At 44.5% G+C, this 18,526-nt stretch overlaps 1 protein-coding gene across 2 annotated transcripts in view; it reads left to right on the top strand.

Moving 5' to 3' along the window:
* The window catches only part of jade2 (jade family PHD finger 2), a 174,578-nt gene extending 161,161 nt beyond the window's left edge, over positions 1–13,417 (top strand). For both annotated transcript variants that reach the window (XM_076751124.1, XM_076751123.1), the window contains one exon: positions 1,827–13,417. In XM_076751124.1, the coding sequence (XP_076607239.1) occupies positions 1,827–2,612 (786 nt within the window). In that variant the 3' untranslated portion in view covers positions 2,613–13,417. The remainder of the gene's footprint in view (positions 1–1,826) is intronic.
* Positions 13,418–18,526: the final 5,109 nt, after the last annotated feature.

Below are 18,526 nucleotides of genomic sequence, written 5' to 3'. Positions count from 1 at the left end.
GTGAAATTCCCAGTCAAAAAACTTAACAATGGGGCGAAAGGGCTCAAATCCAGACTAAACTGATGGCCACAGCAGCATGAAATTGTGTAGGCGGGGCATTTTTATGAGACGTAAACGGTTTCAAACAAATGAAACTATTCTGATCATTTCTAACAGCTCTCACTGACTGTTTCATTCAAGGCCAGACTACACCAATAAGTAAATCTGTGCACGCTGGTGGACTGAAATACAGAAGAATTTCCTTCCAAACACTTTAACTGACAATAAAAAGACAGAATTAACTCATGGACACATTGCACTGTGTGATTTCAGCTGCTGGTGATTCTCCATTTTTTCCTACTGTCAACAAATCCAATGAAAACACAAAAATTCCTCTGCACTGCAGAGCTCCACTGTTGTTCAAAGGCTATTTAAAATGCATCAGTGATCCACACTGTTGCACTGGATGACATGTTGCCTCATTATGATAAACATGGCCAACGTCATTAATACTGAGTCGACCCCATAAACAGCGTTCTCCTGCTGGAAGTACTCAGATCAGTCTCAGTGTTAATGAATGCACATGGAAGGATTTCTATATAAATGTGTCTCCCGCAAAAATATTTTTCTTCTTTAAAAAATAAAATAAGGTTCACAAGTGTATTTCTGATGCACACACTGCTATTTATTTTTATAATAAAGAAATCCACTAACATAGGTATTTGCTATCTTTTCATAGGATTTGTTGACAATCACAGAAATAGACAATATTAGCAGAATATCCTTGAAGTGACATTAACAGGAGTTTCTGAAGTGGTTTCCCCCAAAGAAATGGGACTCCTGGGAGAACAGAAGTCTTAGCTTGGATCTTGAGACGCTGACAGTCAGAAAAAGTTGGTGAATTCTGTGCGAGGATCAAAGGAGACGCGAGTGAGCTCTCTTGCTTTCCAATCAAGGCTCATTGATCCAGCTGACATCAAAGCTCCTGAGCAAACGGTCCACAAAAGTACATCAGCAAAATGTTTCATCGATCATTAACGTCAACAGTAATGTTTAAGTTCTAAGAATTGAAGTTTATGACGCTATCAAAGTCAAACTTGGAAGTTAGAGTTTTGATTTTTATTATATTTTGTTTTATTTGTAATAGATTATTAAGTTTCCCAAGATGAAAATCATCCACTTAAAAGTTCTCCACTTGTGCCAGAGGAGTTAAACCTCATTCAAACGCTTTTCTTTTGAATCATTTGGGTTTAACCTTTATGCGAGTGGATCAGTTTGATGAAGGAGCTGAGGGTCCGAGCTGAGCTGCACTGTGGCTGACCTGCTGTTCTCCTCAGGAATGTGCTCTGTTTGTGTATTGATTGGCAGGGGGCTCCAAGCAGAATGCATGATATAACTCCATTGTTTGGGAATGTTGTTGTTTGAGATGTTAATATGAAAACCTGGCATCTGAGATTTTAAAAAGGGCTTGATGCTGAACACCTCAGGAAGAGATCAGACCGATAGAAGACGTCAGCTTTGTCATTTGGTTTGTTTGGCTTGACAACAGAATGTCTTGTGACATCAGCCGCTCGCTTCCTGCACCGCTGAGCCTCTGGAAATGTGGGTAGGTGGTGGTGGTGGGTGGGGAGTTACTGCACCAAAATATAACCGGCAAGAATGTGAGGTTTCCAAACCAGAGGGCGAGCAACAGGCAAATTATTGTTTTGATCAACGAGCAACTTTCCGGATACATCAAACATGTTGTGTTGAACCTTTAAACGTGAACGGATTCAGCTCTTTTTCTTCTCTTCTGATTTACTCTTCTTTCTTCTCCCACGCACGTCTGTCCCTTCTCACCTCTTCAGCTCCTGCAGGGCGAGGAGAGCCTGCTAAACCTGATGATGGAGAACTCAATGCAGTCCACCTGGAAGACCCCCCAGCTGGGACGCAAGCCGCGAGGCAGCAGCAAGCCCCGTGCCCGTGGACACCCACAATCCACCACCCCCATCCAGCCCCAGACGCTCCTGTCTGCAGCGGCTGCCTCCGCCGCCTGCAGCCCCTCCACTGCAAAGAGCCTCTGGGCGACCGTGGCGGAGGAGAAGCCCAGCCATGCGGCGCGGAAAGGGGAAAGGTCCCGGGGCTCCTCCAAGGCCCTGCACCACCACCTTCATCACCACCAGACCAGGAGCTCCGACCTGCACAGGGACCCTCCGCCGCAGCCACCCATCTCCAAAATGGATTCCTGTCACATCTCGGAGGACTCCGGCCGGTGGGACAGCATCCACACAGGCGACGGTGTTGCGTCAGGGGCTGGATCTGGTTTCGCTGCAAGCTCGTCTCCACCTCCGGCGTCCAGCCCTGGGGCCACAGTGCCCGACATGGGGGCGGTCCTTCGTGGCGGGGCCCCGCGGCTCCGTCTGTCCCGCCAGGGTAAATCCAGAGGGAGGGGCTACAGCGGAGGGCTGGAGTCTGTGGACCTCCCACTCACAGGAAAGGACACGTCCCTGCTGGACGCTGCCGAGACTGACGGGTACTTCTCTGACGGCGAGCAGAGTGATACGGACGCACGCTCTGGCGGACGCAAACTCCGCTTGCCGCAGTTGCATTCTGGGAACGAGGACCTGCTGAGAAGGAGCGTGCTGGCATCCTAAAGCACTGAGACTCCAACTGACACACACACACATACACACACACACGCAGTTATCCAAGCAGAGTCCCGCTGGCTAATTGTTTCTCCATCTGTGCCCAGTATACAGTCTACAAACCACGGCTGTATGGCTTTGTTCAACCAAATCCCCGTCACATTTACCCGTGGAAAATCTCTTCAGCTCTTACCTGCTTTGTTTTTGGGGTGAATTTGAATGTAGCTGTTTGCCTGTCGTACAGTAAAGCTTCTCCACCGGACTGTAGTTTGTCGTTAGCTTACCACAAGATGCGACGCGCTCGACAAATAGGAAACAAACATTACCTTTAGTCTTTTTTTTTTTGTTTTGGATTTCAGATTCATTTTGTTTCTTGGCGTTGAAGTACTCATTTCTGGCCTCACGTCTGTGGTATCTGCCAGACTTGGGAACAAACATTTCGGGGCATTATTATTATTATTATTCAAGCTGGTTTCAGGGTCTGCTTCATTCTGGGTCTTTGTGGCCTGAGATGCATCCAATGAGTCCTTGTTTTCTTAAGTATGTTCAGTGGAAAGACAATTTCACACCAGAGCTGGTCTGAATATGTACAGATGGTGACATGGGACAACATGTATTCAGCCTTGAAAAGCACAACTAGCTAGTCGTAAGAGCTGTAACGTAAGCACTCGTGTGTGTAATGGAAGCTCATTCGGGGTCGGGGTCAGTTCTGTACACGAAAATTCGTCAAACTCTCAAATTTCTCTTGAGACTAAAAAAGTTTCCAGTTTTTGAAAAGCAGATTGGCTGACCCCGACCCCGGTGCTCATTCAGACCGCCACACAGAGACACAAACACACAGACATACTGACACACATACTACTATAAGCGAATCCCTTTGCTCACATCACAGCCGATGAAATATTTGATCTGACTTTTGTCAGCTGCTTTCAAATTCTTCCTAATTCTGAGTTCTGGGTTTTTAATTTTTTTTTTTTTTTTAGCCTGAATCTTTGGAGAAAAATTCATCGTAGAAACTCTGTGCCTTCTGTCGCTTGCCCTGCGCCCCTACCTCCCCTCAACCCCCCCCGCCCCCACCAACCTTATCGCTCAACCAAACAATCAGTAAGTAGATCAATCAATCAGTCGTTCCTCAATCGGATTTGTAACAATCAAACCAAAAGGACATCCCGTGGGATTGGTTACCGGGTGTAGCCAGCGTTGGGCTCCTTGTCACCTTAACAATTGTCTAGTGCCTGAAACAAGGATGTAAATGCAGCGTTTGCCACTAATCAACAAAGCATCTGCAACAGCTAGCGAAGCAGAGCCACACTGTACTATCAGTGCAAAGAGCTGCCCCCCCCCCCCCCCCACTCAACTAGGTCGCTGCAGTCCAGAGCCATCGACAGACAGAGTTTGGCCGGGTTACACTGTGACCACCATGTCGCTGCTGCAGTAGATACACATGGTTTTGTATTTTGCATCCTGTTTCCTCTGTCAGCTCAGTGAAGCACTGATGCTTCTCTATTCCAATTTCTACATTTTGTGCTTAACCACAAAGCCTCCCGCTCGCTGTAAGCTGTCCTCATTTGGCATTTGATGAATTGATGAGACAAAATTGGACGAAGCATGCGACAAAATAATCTCAATTCAAAGGTCCCCTTCATGGCTTTCGGAGCTTTCAACCACAACCCACAGTCTTGGCCTGCTCAGGTGTCATCACACGACCTGAGAGAGGAAAGACGTGTTTTATGAGCATAGCTTGAAGGTTCCTCAAACCTTTGCCTCTTCGTATAAAACAACCACTGACTCACTGCCGGTTAGCATGAGCATGCGGCGTGGCGTCATCATTGGCTGAGTTCAGCCCCCAAAAGTTGCACTTATTTCTGGTTTCTGTATGAGGCCACCAGGGTTCTCAGTGCACCAAGTCATGCTTTATATCACCCATGTGTATCTATATGATGTATGATCTCAGTGTAGTAAGACGCCAAACACTGTTTATAGCACCAACATGGCTGCCACTGAAGTCTGACGTGGACACGCTCTCGTAGCTGATGGCTCTGCTGCACCCGTTCTCCTGTTAGACGAATGATGACAATGTAATAATCAGCTTCAGAGGCCTGCGCTCTTCAGTTCTTGAATTGAGTTGTTTGTAAATTTGTTTTTTGTTTTTTTGTTTTTTTTTTAAAAAGACTTTTTGTTGTTCTCTCAGAGAGTTGTATTTTGTACTTTAAGCAGTCCATGGTATTCTCAGGGGTTAAAAAACTTTAAAAAAAGAAGAAAAGGTTAGAAAAATTTATCGAAAAAGCGACGTAAGACATAGATACATATATATATACATACATATTTTATATCGCATACAGTATATATATATATATATATATATATATAAGGTGATGTGTGTATGTCTAGAAACTTCCTTATTTGGCAAGCTTCACTGTTTGAACTCCTACACAATTACTACTGAGCATGTTCCTCCTCTCAGTACGACCATACGACCATCAGCCCTGGGTTCAATAGTCTCCACCAATAAGTAATGCTCATTTTAACTAGTTACCAGGTGAGATCACATTGGCTCGGTGATCAATCACAAGACAGAAATTTCTTTTCATTCTCTCGGTTTTCTTGCAGCTAAGACCCCCCCCCCCACCTGTCCGGTTCCAAATTTGGGTGCAGTAAAGCATCACAGGTGATTTTAAGGGCTGCTCGACCCAGGCCTGATGAACAGACATCAAGTAGAGGTGCAAGTCCAATCTACTTCCTCTGTTTTTTTTCCTGTACGGACAGCTTCTACGCTGTCTTTTGAAGTGACCACGCCAAAGAACAGATCTGTGTATCAAGGCAGCGTATTTACAGCTTATCCACACAAACACACATACACGTGCTCTGTCTCTGGTTTTCAAGATGAAGAATGTGAGATAAGGATGTCAGACGACTCTGCCAGCGCTGTCCAGGTCAGCTCGGTTTAAGCCACATCTCAGCCTGGTTCCACCCAGCTCCGCAGGGTTCGCTCATACGCTGTGGTGTTATGTGACCTCCTCCAATGCAGGGGGCGCTGTTAACTGTACCACCAATAAACCCGACCTGGACCATTCACGGGGGCTTCACATAGGAAAAGCCTGCAGCCGCAGTAACGGGCAGGCGATGGTTGTTAAACGCAGACTCACACATATTAACCCCCATCAGAAAAAGCCAAATGCTGCTGAACTGAACACACAACATACAGCTCTCTCTCTCTCTCTCTCACACACACACACACACACACACACACACACACACATGCACACGCACACACCAGAGCTGGTATAACAGGGTTAAAATATACAAGATGACTAGTTTTTTATGTATATGTGGTCCTGACTGCATCAGGAAGTACTACTCAGAGTGAAACGCCCCCTATCAGCAGGAGAGTATTATTACAGGTGACATTGCAGCATGTCTGTCTCCTTTGTCCTTCAGGTGTAGCCATCGTAGAAGATTCACATCATTAGTCCTCCACATTTGCCTCTTTCTCGTCACAGAGGCAAAAAGTCTGGAAAAACCCTCTTTTCAAAGGCGGGGTTTTCTGCTGAAGTGTGCAAAGTGTTGTCCAAAACTGTTGCTGAATTCGTTAAACAGCAGGACACATAAGCACACATACACAGGACAGGTGGAGGAATTTGGACTTCTACGTTGGCTACCGTTATTACAACCCACATGGAAACTGACCGCAACAACACACACGACAACAATAACTGCAACAAAGCATGTTTTTTGAAGCGAGGAAGTGGTGAAGTATCATTACGGCCCACAGAATCCTCCTCCGGGTGGTTGTCACGACACACGTGTCGCTAAGACAGAAAAATGTAATCTTGGTTTCAGTATTTAATGTTCGGAGTAGCCTGACTTTGTAGACAGTGGTTTTAAACAAGGCCTCACATTTACGGCCTTAACATGTAGTAGCAAATGCTAAGGCTGCACAGCGCTGGCAGGTGAAAAGTCAAAAACAAACAAAAAAAATAACTTTTTGGGGGGCTGAATTTCCTCTAGTTACGTGAACTGCTGTTTCTGAAGATTCTCTCCTGTTTGTAAATCCGATTTTAACCCACAAACGGCACCGTAGTACCTTGTCAGGCAAATTGTATCTTAGATTTTTTTTCCTTGATGCTGTGCAGCCTTGGCATACACAAACTGGTTATTATTCTATATTTACAGTGTGGCTTCAATGCCCTCTCCTTCCGCTTCGTAGAAACTGTAGACTGGAGTCTTTTGCAGGTTCTTTTTATCAATATCCACTAGAATACAACTTCAAAGCATCACTGTCCTCCGTGTGGTACATTGGTGTGGGTGTTGGCTCGCAGCCCAAAATGTGCTCTGATGATCTTTGAATTTTGCAACTCTTGTCAGGTCGGATGTCCACAAGATATGAGATCCAGATTAGACTTGCTTTGTCTCTCTTCTGGGTTTAATTTGTTTTATCAGTCATGGCGTTTAAAATCGTTGGCCTCGGAGTGAAATACCAGCGTCGGTATCAGCAGATCTGGCGGAAGATTGAAGGTTATGTTCCTCTGTGCGAGCTCACCATCTGGAGTGCATGGTTAAGATGTTATGCATAATGGATAAATGTACCACCATACAGCTTTGTTAGTGGTGAGCTGGTGCATGTGTGAGAGCAAAACCCTCTCCCGCTGGAGTTGGCATGAATGCTACGCCGCAGAAATAAGCTGGTGGGCATCGTGCACGTAATGGCAGGTCAGAAACACACCTACACACAATGATGCATTCCACCTAGACTTCTGCTGAAAAGCTGGTTAAAGGCCAACACTGATTGCTGCAGGCGATTGGAACCACTCCTGTAACTCACACAGCTGGTGTGTACTGTACTGACACTGTTGTAAAACCCCTTGGAAAGACATCACTGCACCAGCAGGGCTGGGTTCCTCAGAACCTCCTCAGCTGAGCAAAGATCATGTTTAAAGCCTTTTATTAGCAGGGGGGGCGGGTTAGCATCATCCAGCTACAAAGCGCTGGTAAATTTTGTTGTACAAGCCTTTTTTTTTTTTTTTTTGACATGTGTTGGATTTAACATACTGGATGGAAAAAGTTTAATTTCCACTATTTTGAGACAAAAAATGGATCGCTGCGCTGAGGTGGTTTTAAGGAAGAGGAAGGACATCAGGGTACTGTTCATAGGATGTCTCTCTCCCTCTCTGGTTGCTCCTTCGTCCAATAAGACAGTGGTTTGAGGCTGTCCTAAGGTCAGTAAAGCCAGGATTCTTTAGTGGCGATCACTTTCATTCGATGCCTCTTATGAAACCGTGTCTGGGGACTCAAAATGCCTGCTGGGTTCGAGCGAAAGCAGATATAATCTCTGTCACGACGGTGAGTGGGATTACCGACAGCACGGCTTGTTTCAGATCGTGTATTTTGATTCTTTCATGATTTGAATTATTTTGATTTTGACTATCCAAATCTGATCAAAGTTGAATTGATCGATCCATCGTCGCTGTTTGATCATTTGGAAGCGCAGACTGACCCGATCACTGCTCAGTGCTGCTGTTTCTGATATCATCCGGTCCTTGCTTTACTGCCCTTCGCCAGCCATCCAAACCCACCCACCTACCGACGTACCACTGGAGTTTATACACCTTTACAATAATGTATAATACTGTTCAAATACTACTAGAAACATTTTCATTTTCCGTGTTTTGACAAAGCCTTTGGAAGCTGTTTTTTTTTTTTTTTTTTTTTCTTTTGTAATGCTTTAGCTGGCCGCCGTGGCTCGTATCAAACTAGAAAGCTGACTCATTATCTGCTTCCTCTGTTTTTACTGACGCTTTGCTCTCCTCTCTGTTACAGCAAAGTTATGGCTTCAAGGTCTCAATATCCACAACCCAGACACACTGCACAGATTGGAGGTTTAGTCATACAAACTGCGCCGCTGTGGAGGCAGGAAGCAGCTCAGTTGTCGAGTTAGATCTAAATTGGTGGAGTCAAAGAGCCACAGTGATTTGAATCAGAGGGACTTTTCTCATTCCTTCATGATCTTGCCGAGTAGCTAATTGGCAGACCGAGATCAATACGGCGAAGTACACACAGTGTGAACTTGGAAGGTCTGAAGGATAAACTAGATGCATTACCTCGTGTGAGAAAATGCTTTGCTGTTTTGATAAATAAAACTAGAGCTCGTGCAATTAGCGGATTAAACATCTCGTCGATCAACAGAAAACTGTTCTGCGGTTGTTTTGATAATTGTTCAGTTTTTACAGCTGCAGCAATTAGGCGATTCATTGATTAGCTGAACTGCAAAGACGGCAAATTTTCACTGGTTCCAGCTTCTCAAATGTGAGGATTTGATGCTGCTCTTTGTCCTACAACATCTTTGGGTTTTGGACTATCGGTTGGACGAGACACCTGAAGACATCACGCTGTCCTGTGAGAGGTTGGACTGGGAATTTTTCATTATTTTCTGATACTTTCTACATCAAATTATTATTTGAGTAATCAAGAACACAGCTGGCAGATGAACTGACACGGAAAGCAATCAGGTTTATTTTTTGGGGAGCATCTTATGCCTTTATTGAACAGCTTCAGCTGCCTTGTTCTGTCTCAACACCAAACTGAAAAGCAGCGAATCGTCACATTTGAGAAGCTGAACCCCCCCCCCCCCCCCCCCTTTTTTTTCCACTCTTTGCCTTCTCGGTGGGCTTCAGTCCAACGTCACTTAGACAGAAACACTCTGCTTCCACCCACTGTGGCACAACACAAATGTCGAAATTACATCTGCCTCCAGAGCAGCTCCCACAATGTTTTTATTACTAAAGCTCCCATCTGCACAAACTGCGCACCTTACTCTGCCTCTGCCATCCAACATCTTCCTCCTCCCTGCTCACGTTTCCCCCCTCCCACCACCAGCAAAGTCCCCTCTTCTCTTCTCCATCCTGAATCCCTAAAAAAAAAAAAAAAAAAACCACCCCTCCTGTCATGTCCCTCCTCTCTCCTCTCCTCCTCTCTCCTCTCCTGTCCGGTGATCAGCCTCCTTGGCCGGCACGTGGCTCGATTCCAATCGCTTTTGAATCATAGGACGATCAGGAAAAAAGAAAAAAGAAAAAAAAAAAAAAGGTAAAAGAAAAAAGGATGTCTGTAGCTTTAAGGACAAATAATGACAGGCACGTGTTGTGGAAGTACGTGTGAGGAGGGGAAAACGTTGCACTCTGCTTCGCTCTGGCCTGGAGAGAGAGAGAGAGAGAGAGAGAGCGAGGGAAGAGGAGAGATGGATAGAAAGAAGGGGAGGAGAGGAGGGAGACGTTTACTGAACCGGAGCCAGAGAAGCAGACAGAGAACGAGTACAACTTGTTCTTTCCCCTGCGTTCTGTTTGCAGCCTGTCCGCACAGTCAAGTTAACAAGCAGCTAATATAAACAGCACCAGGCCCTTCCCTTCTCTGCCCTCTCGCCTCCTCATCTCAGTCTCTCTCTCCTTCCTCTCTGTACTCTCTCTCCTTCCTCTCTGTACTCTCTCTCTCTCTCTCTCTCTCTCTCTCTCTCTCTCTCTCTCTCTCTCTCTCTCTCTCTCTCTTCATGCAGCCGGGTCTCCATCAAAGTATTTCCTTTACAAACTGTAACAATTGAATCAGGAAAGCAGAACGGAAACTGGTAAAATTTACATTAAATGGTTTGACCAGCCTGGAAAACAATGCAGGTCTGTGGCAGGACATTTTATCATCAACCTCTTAATATAAATCACTCTCACTGGTTATATATGATTATCTGCATCTGTATTTTCTTTACCGTCGTCAGAAGCCTGTGAAAAGACCAAAACCAATGATTAATTGATCCTACCGACAAGTAGGACCAAGTGGTATCCAAAGCCTGACATACTGTGGCCTGAACCTCCATTCAATCCAACATTCACCATCCTGCTGCTGTAAATACTAGTGCACCAAATAATCCGCAGCTAATAGTCCCCAGCAAATGGGGAGTATGTTGAGTATCATTTGCTCCAAACTTCAGTCCCTGTGTTTGAGGAAATCAAAGTATTTTTTAAATGAAACCATATATTTGCGAGGCGTTTTTAAACATGTACATGTTCAGTAGGAACTCGGATTGGGTGGTACAGTGAATTCATTTCAATTTTTGTTTTTGCAGGATGCACAAAATGTGGATTTTCAGTCAAAAAGTAATGCAAGCAACAGCCGGCTGGAGTCACGACTGACCCCTGAACTGCGGTGTGAATAGTGATGCTGTATGCCGCAGTTCACAGGACTGGTTACGGGTCGTGACTTCAGGCGGCTCGCTGGCTCTGGCTAATGCGAAACAGTGAATCTAACAGTCGCATCTCCGAGAGGAACAGACTGAAATGAGCTCGGTTTGCGTTTGAGTCGACTGGGCAGTGTGCAGATTGTACTTCGTTCACTCCGTCTCTGCTTGCTGAGAAGCTAATGCCAGCTAGCGGCTGTCTGTGGATATCAGGCCGATGTCAAGAGACACAAACAGCGAGGAGTCGATGAATTAGTGAGCGGACCTTTCAGCTCTATCTGTGCTGAAACTGATTATTAAAGTGGATTTCCATGTTAGACTTAGTTGAAGCATCTGGTAGTCTAGCGAGCCATGTGGGATAAGCTTTTTTTTTTAAATGTAATAATAAAATAATAATGCGGCCTTGCAAGTAGTGCAGGTTTTTTATTATTGTTTCTCAACTATCTGGAACAATATGTCCTAAAAAATAATATGATGCTTCAGTCATGTTTTGGTCTTGCTAAATTTTTTCTGAATGATTCAAATCATGAATCGTCTCCAAGTTTTAGACAAATTGCCATTTAAAATGTTATTTTTGGCCACCTCGCCCAGCCCTACTCCGGACCTCAGACAGGGAAGGGAAGTTGAGAGTGACAAAAATATGGAATATTAAATTAAACATGCATATATTAGCTAAGACTTCCGACCAATAACAATCCAATGAGTGCTTAGTACTTCCTGTTTCCTTGTTTTGCTGTCCTACGCAGTCATACAAACCCACCCGCCCATAATGTATTACACTGTTCAAATACTTCTACTAGAAACATCTTCATTTTCTGTGTTTTGAAAAAGACTTTGGAAGCTGTTTTCTTGAAATTGAATCAATTTTAGATAATTTTTTTTGGCAATTTAACTTGAAACCTGGGTGGAACCATGGCTCAAGTCCCTTTTCTGGTTCCTCCCTTACAATCTGAGCAATTTAATCACCCTCTCTTTACATCTGGTCTTACCATTAGGCTCCTGGGAGGTTCAGGGTCTGTATATCACTGCAAACAAATGGAGGCGTAACAGCACCCACAGACACACCGGTCATCCATTTGGCCAAAGCTACATTTGGTGACATTAAAATTAAATCCGACTGGGAACTGTACACAAAGTGTTAGTCTAACAGAGGACGCTGGTGGGAATGTGTTGTACGAAGAGAAGAGATTTCAGCACAGGCACTGGAGACACTTTAGCTCCAGGTGTAAATGTAATTTGGATAAATCACAATCTGAATGTAAGAGGCAGGTTACAGCCGTTTGTTAAGAGGCCCTCCGTACTGTGTTTCTGTCTGCCACTCACTTTCTGTCGCGGCTTTATTTCCTTCTCCTGGTTTCGTCTCGTTCTTCTTCACTGCTTTCGTGATCGGACTTCGCACACACACAGAACAAATGCCTATCTTCTTCCTCTGAGGCAAATATGTATTTATCTGCCTCCGCTGTCCGATCTTTGATGCATGCAGGGAAGGAAAACGTTCTTGATTACGTAGATTGGAAAAGCGCAGTCCCTCTGTGTGTGTGTGTGTGTGTGTGGTGGCAGGAGGCATAGGAATAGGATTTGTGTGTGAACACGGTGAGAAAGAGTCCCTGAGTTAAAACTGGACGGTTTAGTCCAGCAGGTCAGCTGTTCTCCCTGTGAGGTGGCTTTTCTCTTGCTCCATTTGTTCTCTTAGGCTACATCCACGCTAAGCTGGCTAACTTTAAAAAGACCGTTTCCATTAGGAAGTCCACACTGGGACATATACGTAAAGATCTCTGTTCACACTAAAATACCTGAACAGCAAGAAAACAGCTAAATCTCTACTTTGTCCTGTTTACTCTGCCGAGTCTCTGCTGGTTAAATCTGCTCTCTGTGACCGCCTTTTGTTTAATACGGCCAAATTCTCATCTTATTTGTCCTCATTGAACGTGAGAGAGTCTGCGATACTGATACTCGGCCATATAATTAAAATTCAGTTTGCTTACATGCATTTAAGTAAGTGGCTCACATCCTCTTGAAAACTGATCAGATGGAGGAATTTGGTTTTCCCAGTTCCATTTCTCCTGCACGCAGACAGTTTGTAGGCCACGCGGATGCATACGCGCTTTTCTAATCAGCTTTTAACTCGTGCATGGCAGCAACTTCAGACAAAGATGGTATTGCTCTGACAGCAAAGCGGGTGGATGAAAGGAGAGATTTCACATAGCGACGCATCCTTGTGTTCAGAATGATTCCATCTGAAGTCAGACTAAACAAGAAACTCTCAAAGTTGCCTCCAGCAGTCTGAACAAGTCGGTTTCCAAAGCTGAACAGTTGTAAAATTCAGTCACGTTCGCGTTCATTTTGCCAGTCCGCTCACTTCAACGTAAGTCTGCTAAGAGACACACACACACCCACGCCAAAAAAAAAAAGCTCCTTTAACGTTAAAGTATGCAAAACATGCTTCCAAAATAAGGTGAAATGCGTACACACAACACTGTGTATCACGGCTAAATATTGAGATTCTGATTAAATTCTTTGACGCTGAAATCATCACATATTTACTGAACCTTAAAAACAGTGGATTTCCTCTAACTATAATTCAACTGAACCCCCCCCCCCCCAAAAAAAGTCTTATAATAGTCATACATTTTAGAGTGAGAGCATCAATGTGAAATGAATGCGGCACAATAACAATTTTATCTTGTTTATCTTGTCTTGATAATTGTTGGAAGCTAAAATCATAACTGAAATTATGTTCGATTAACCCGGGCTCCTGAGTGCTGACCCCCATTTATATCAGCGAGAGACCAAATCCTTCGAGAGTCGCCTCTCGGTCCACTTCAGCAGACCTTCAGAATGACCATCAGTTGAATCAGCGGCTCCTTAAAGCAGTGAGGGATCACAGACGGTTCGAGGCCGCAGACAGTTTGAAACTTTAGACCGAGCTCACTTCATTGTTTTCCTAAAGCTCAGTATTAACTCAAGGCTGGCGTTCAGCCACTCTGTTGACCACTTTCAAAAAGAAAGAAAGGCTTTGTTTTTGATGTAGAGGAACACCGGCTCAGTGTGGCCCGAGAGCCAGAGCAGATTCCTGTGGATGTGCTTGTAAGCATTTCCCTCCTCCCAGCTCAGCCAGTCCGTCTTTCTCTTACGTGCCCTCTTTAACTTTGTGCTGCTTTGGCATTTTCTGTCTCACTCTTCTCAGCTCCACTTCATGTCTCTACTTTTACTCCCCCCCTCCCCCCCCACCCCCTCCTCCTCTGTATATCTCCTCAGCGCAGACCAGGCAGTTTCTGACTCTCATTAATAACAATAAAATCTCGCTCCCCTCTCTTGACCTGCAGTTCACAGAGGCCTTGTTCAGACTGACGGCCCAGATGTGTTTTTCTGGCACATCCAGATTGATTTGGTGAGAAAAAAAAAAAAATCATATGAAGTGCGATTTGTGTAAATTGGATCCAGGCCACATTTGGAGGTGGTCTGAAACGAGATTCAGATCAGATTTCTGTAGATGCGCCTCAGTCTTGGATGCTGCAGCCACTCAGATTGGATTTCAAAGCGTCTTTTGTGTCACTCATAATGTGACACATGTGAACGTCCAATCCAGAGCGACTGAAGTGCATCGGAGCAGCTGAGCGGCGCTGAGGACCACACAGAAGAAAAGCCCGCGGACAGACGCTGAAAAGAAAGCGTCTGCCGGCACTTTGGGAGCTGGAATTTCTTTATGCTTCTGTGTTGGAAAGCGGCGTCACCGGCGCACCGACGTCACCGCCACAGCAGATTGGTGGTTGGTGATGTCTGGACACACAAATCCGATCTGACCGCTGGCAGCAACAGCCTGACCTAAAGATCTGATTTGAGAAACAAATCTGATTCGCCTGCAGTCTGAACAAAGCCAAAGTTTCCTCCCTCAGGTTTGAAACACTTCCTCACACACAGAAATCTGTGGAGTTTTAAAAACTCCTCCTTTGAACATCCAATTTTTATGTTAATGCGTTATTTTAAGCACTTACTCTGTTGAAATAAGGTTAATTGATTAAGCTGCTTCTTGTTTGAACGGTTTCTCTCCCTGCTCTCTGCTCTCTCATGACATTTTTAAACCTGTCTGGGGATCATTCTGCAACATGAGGTTTCATATCATATTGGTCGTATTTAGGCACTATTTGAATACCAATCAGCATCATCCAATCAAAGCAGAGCTGGACACAGGCTTTTCTCCTCCTCCTCCTGTCTTATTTGTCCTTATAAAGGTGTTAACATCTCTGCTGTCGAGTCCAGTTTCTCCTCCACTCTGCATCGGTTCTTCAATACAATAATATGAATGTTGCAGGAGTTTATCCTTCTGTATTCTTTGTTTCAAAGAATGTTGTGCCATTTGTTAATAGCAAAGAGAACTATTGAACATATATGAAAAAGAAGAGCTATTTTAAATTATTTTTTGGCTTTTTTTGCTATATTTATTTTCTTGTATTAGAATCTTCTTTGTAGGAGGGAAAAATCAAAAAATGTATTTTTCATTAGTGCGAAAAACCTATTTTCTTCCTTTTTGTACAATTTCGATGTTTTAAGCGAGACTTTGAAAAGCAATATGATGATGATGACGATGTTTCCTGTGACTGTATCTGCATGCTGTTTGTGTTGCCTTAATGATGGCTGCATCCCACTTCGATCCCTCCCACCCCACCCCGACCTGTCAGGCCCTTCCCTCCCCCAACCCCACCCCCCCCTCAACTCCCACCCTCATCTGATGGAGTCCCAGTCCCACCTGATCCGGTCCAGACCAATCCAGTCCAGTCCAGTGCAGTCAATAAAGCAGTGCTTTCTGTGTACATAAAACTCTTTGCCTCTCTGTTCATCACACAAACTGAGATCTCACCGGTCTTTACTTATTGATTTCTCTCACTTAAATCGACAAAATAGGCCTTTTAGCCCAGGATTAAAGTCTTCTTCACCTTCTTAAATACATCTGAATTATCTTAATGATGATAAATCCTCTGAGGATAATGAGTGTTTATCTAATCTTCACTAAGGTATTTCAGTCTGGACCAAACTAATGAATGCCGATGCCGCCGTCCCGAGAGACACTAGCGTGGCTAAAAGTTCGATTTAAAAAGCTCAGCGGCAAATCTCTGTCCACACATTTCACTGTCAGTGAAGTAGGTCCAATGAAAACTGTAGACATTGACGTCTGTGGAGCGTCTGTTTGTCAATGGTGTGTGCACCACAAATGAAATGATGTTGGCCTCTGGACAGATTTCAAAGGAAGCAGTGTGAGCTGCAACTAACAATTACATTCATTATCAATCAGTAGATTATTTCTCAATTATGGTAATTGTCATGTTGGTCTCTAACATCAGAAAATAGAGGAAAACCTCCCAAGATGACTTCCAAGAGTCCAAGATGACAAACAATCGCTTCTTTTTGCTGGACCAACAGTTAAAACCCCAAAGACATTTGATTCAATGTCAAAGAAAAGAAATGTCGAACAGTTCTCTGGAGATCCGCTGGTGGTTCAGCTCTTCACTGAAACCACTCTAAAGAAACTTCACCATGATTCAAGATGAGGGAAGAGATTGAAATAAGAAGGTTTTGGAGTCAACAGCAGATCCCACCGTTAAGAGATGAAGGAACAACAATTAAATTAGCAGGACTCCTCCCAGAGCTGGTTTTTGACCAAACAAAGCAACCTGCCAAGAAAGATGGTCAGGAAGGCAGCCCAGAACCTCAAGACCACTCTGACAAAACCCCAGTGTTCTTCAATCATGATAGAATAACTTGCCAGGACAGACACTGTCAGCAGACGCCTTCAAATAGATTCAGAAGTCAGCCTCGCCTGAAAAACAGCACAAGGCAGCAGAGTTTGTCAAAAGACGCGTGAGAGACTGAGAGCATGACGCAAAAGATTCTGTGGTCTGATGAAACAACACTCGAAATGCTTCAACAGAGCTCAGCAACCCTCCAACACCGTCCATACCTCGGAGCGCGATGGTGCAGCGTCGGATTGGCCAGGGAGAACGGCGAGACTTTGCCAGAGGTCCAGAGGAATAATGCAGGGATCCAAACGCAGGCAAATCTCAAGGAGAGCAGGTTTCTGAGTGCCAAAGGCCTGAGAGCGGGGCCAACAAATTTCTCCTCCAACAGGACTCAAACATGCTGCCAAGTCAGCGTTGGAGTGGCTTCACAACAAGAATGCGAAAGTCCTTCGGCAGTTTCAAAGCCCGGATTTGAATGCCAGAGAAAATCTGGGGAATGACTTGAAGACCGAGCCATATCGGCAAAATCCAAACGTGCCGCGCTGACGCAGATGTTTCCAAGAAGAGCTGAAGAAGAGCTGCTGCAACAAAGTGTCGTCTCACACTCGAGTGACCCTGAAGCTGCATGAATCGTTATTTTTTCCAAACAATGGATGAAGTAACCATGTGCATTGTGAGACGGGTCTCTCAGAGGTACAAACCCGCAGAGAATTATCACCCAGCTCTGCTCTGTGGAGTGTTTGAGCATCTTTCAGATCATTATTTTGTTTTTGTTTTTTTTTAGATCCACTCTCACTCCTCTAATCAGCCTTGTTTCCAGCTGTAGTGGGCAGATGTTTCCGTTGAAAGATCTGTGCTGAAACGACTGCACGCTACACCTGCCCAGCATCAAATGGGAAAGAGAGTAAGTGACTAGCTGGTGGCGCATTTAACAGGTTTTAAAGGGCCACATATTTCCCTCAGGAGTTCCCTCAGATGATGCTACACACCAAAAACAGAGCTGCATGGAGTGAACACTGGACTTGAGCATTGGTATGGTCACCAGAAACGTTCAGGCTATAGCACCATGAAATGCAGGGGAAAGACTTTAAATACTCCAGGCCAGGAAATACAGACTCTGCTCTTGTGGGTTTATTTTAGGGCTTCAAGAATCGAGGTTTGATGAATGAACTGCTCTTCATTCCCTGTTTTAGCATTTCTCATCTCTGTTTCTTCTCCGTCTTAATCTGACTGTATCCTCCAGCTGTTTTCTCACATCCGCTTGCCTCATATTCTAAAAACTTCCCTTAGATTCACATGGCCCTCAACTCTCTCATCTATCCGATTCGCACAAACACACCATGGAAACAAGCCAAACAAATAAGCATATTCATAATAATGGAAATCAATTTAGCAGCACAAAGCAAAAGCACCTGGAGAGACTTGGTGCACCTGGCTTTCCTGACAAAGCTCTCATTTTCATTCTTTTCCCATGGGGCCCTTTTTGGAAATCATTTTGTTTTGCAATCTAAATGTTACTTTTCCATCCTATTGTGAAGGCTTAACCGGCTCAATTTGCTGTATAGTCATACTACTAAGCTACTATTCCACCTAAACTTCAGGGACCCTCAAAAAGGAGCTTTGGATATTATTTTCTCTTGTATAAATTCAGAGTTGTATTTCCTGTGTTTGCCATCCAGGTTCACATCCTCAGATGGTGTTTGGGAAACAGCAGGGTGAAGTTTCAGAGCTGAGTCTGTCAGGGGATTCTCACTAACTTTTTCTTGCTCCTGCCACAGTGGCTGGTGTTTTCTGAGCAGCACTTATTTAAGATGTGGAGATTAGAAACGCCCGTCATTATCTGCCGAAATCCTGAAGTAAGGCTTCAGTGCAGAATGATATCACATCTCCCGCTCTTATTGTGATACTACACACTCTCTGGTGCCTAATTATCTGAGAGGGTCCGTTCATGCAAATTATTAGATTATATTTTA

Source organism: Chaetodon auriga, chromosome 15 (genome assembly GCF_051107435.1).
Source record: "Chaetodon auriga isolate fChaAug3 chromosome 15, fChaAug3.hap1, whole genome shotgun sequence".
Classification (NCBI taxonomy): domain Eukaryota; kingdom Metazoa; phylum Chordata; class Actinopteri; order Chaetodontiformes; family Chaetodontidae; genus Chaetodon; species Chaetodon auriga.
This window is presented reverse-complemented; position numbering and strand designations above follow the sequence as displayed.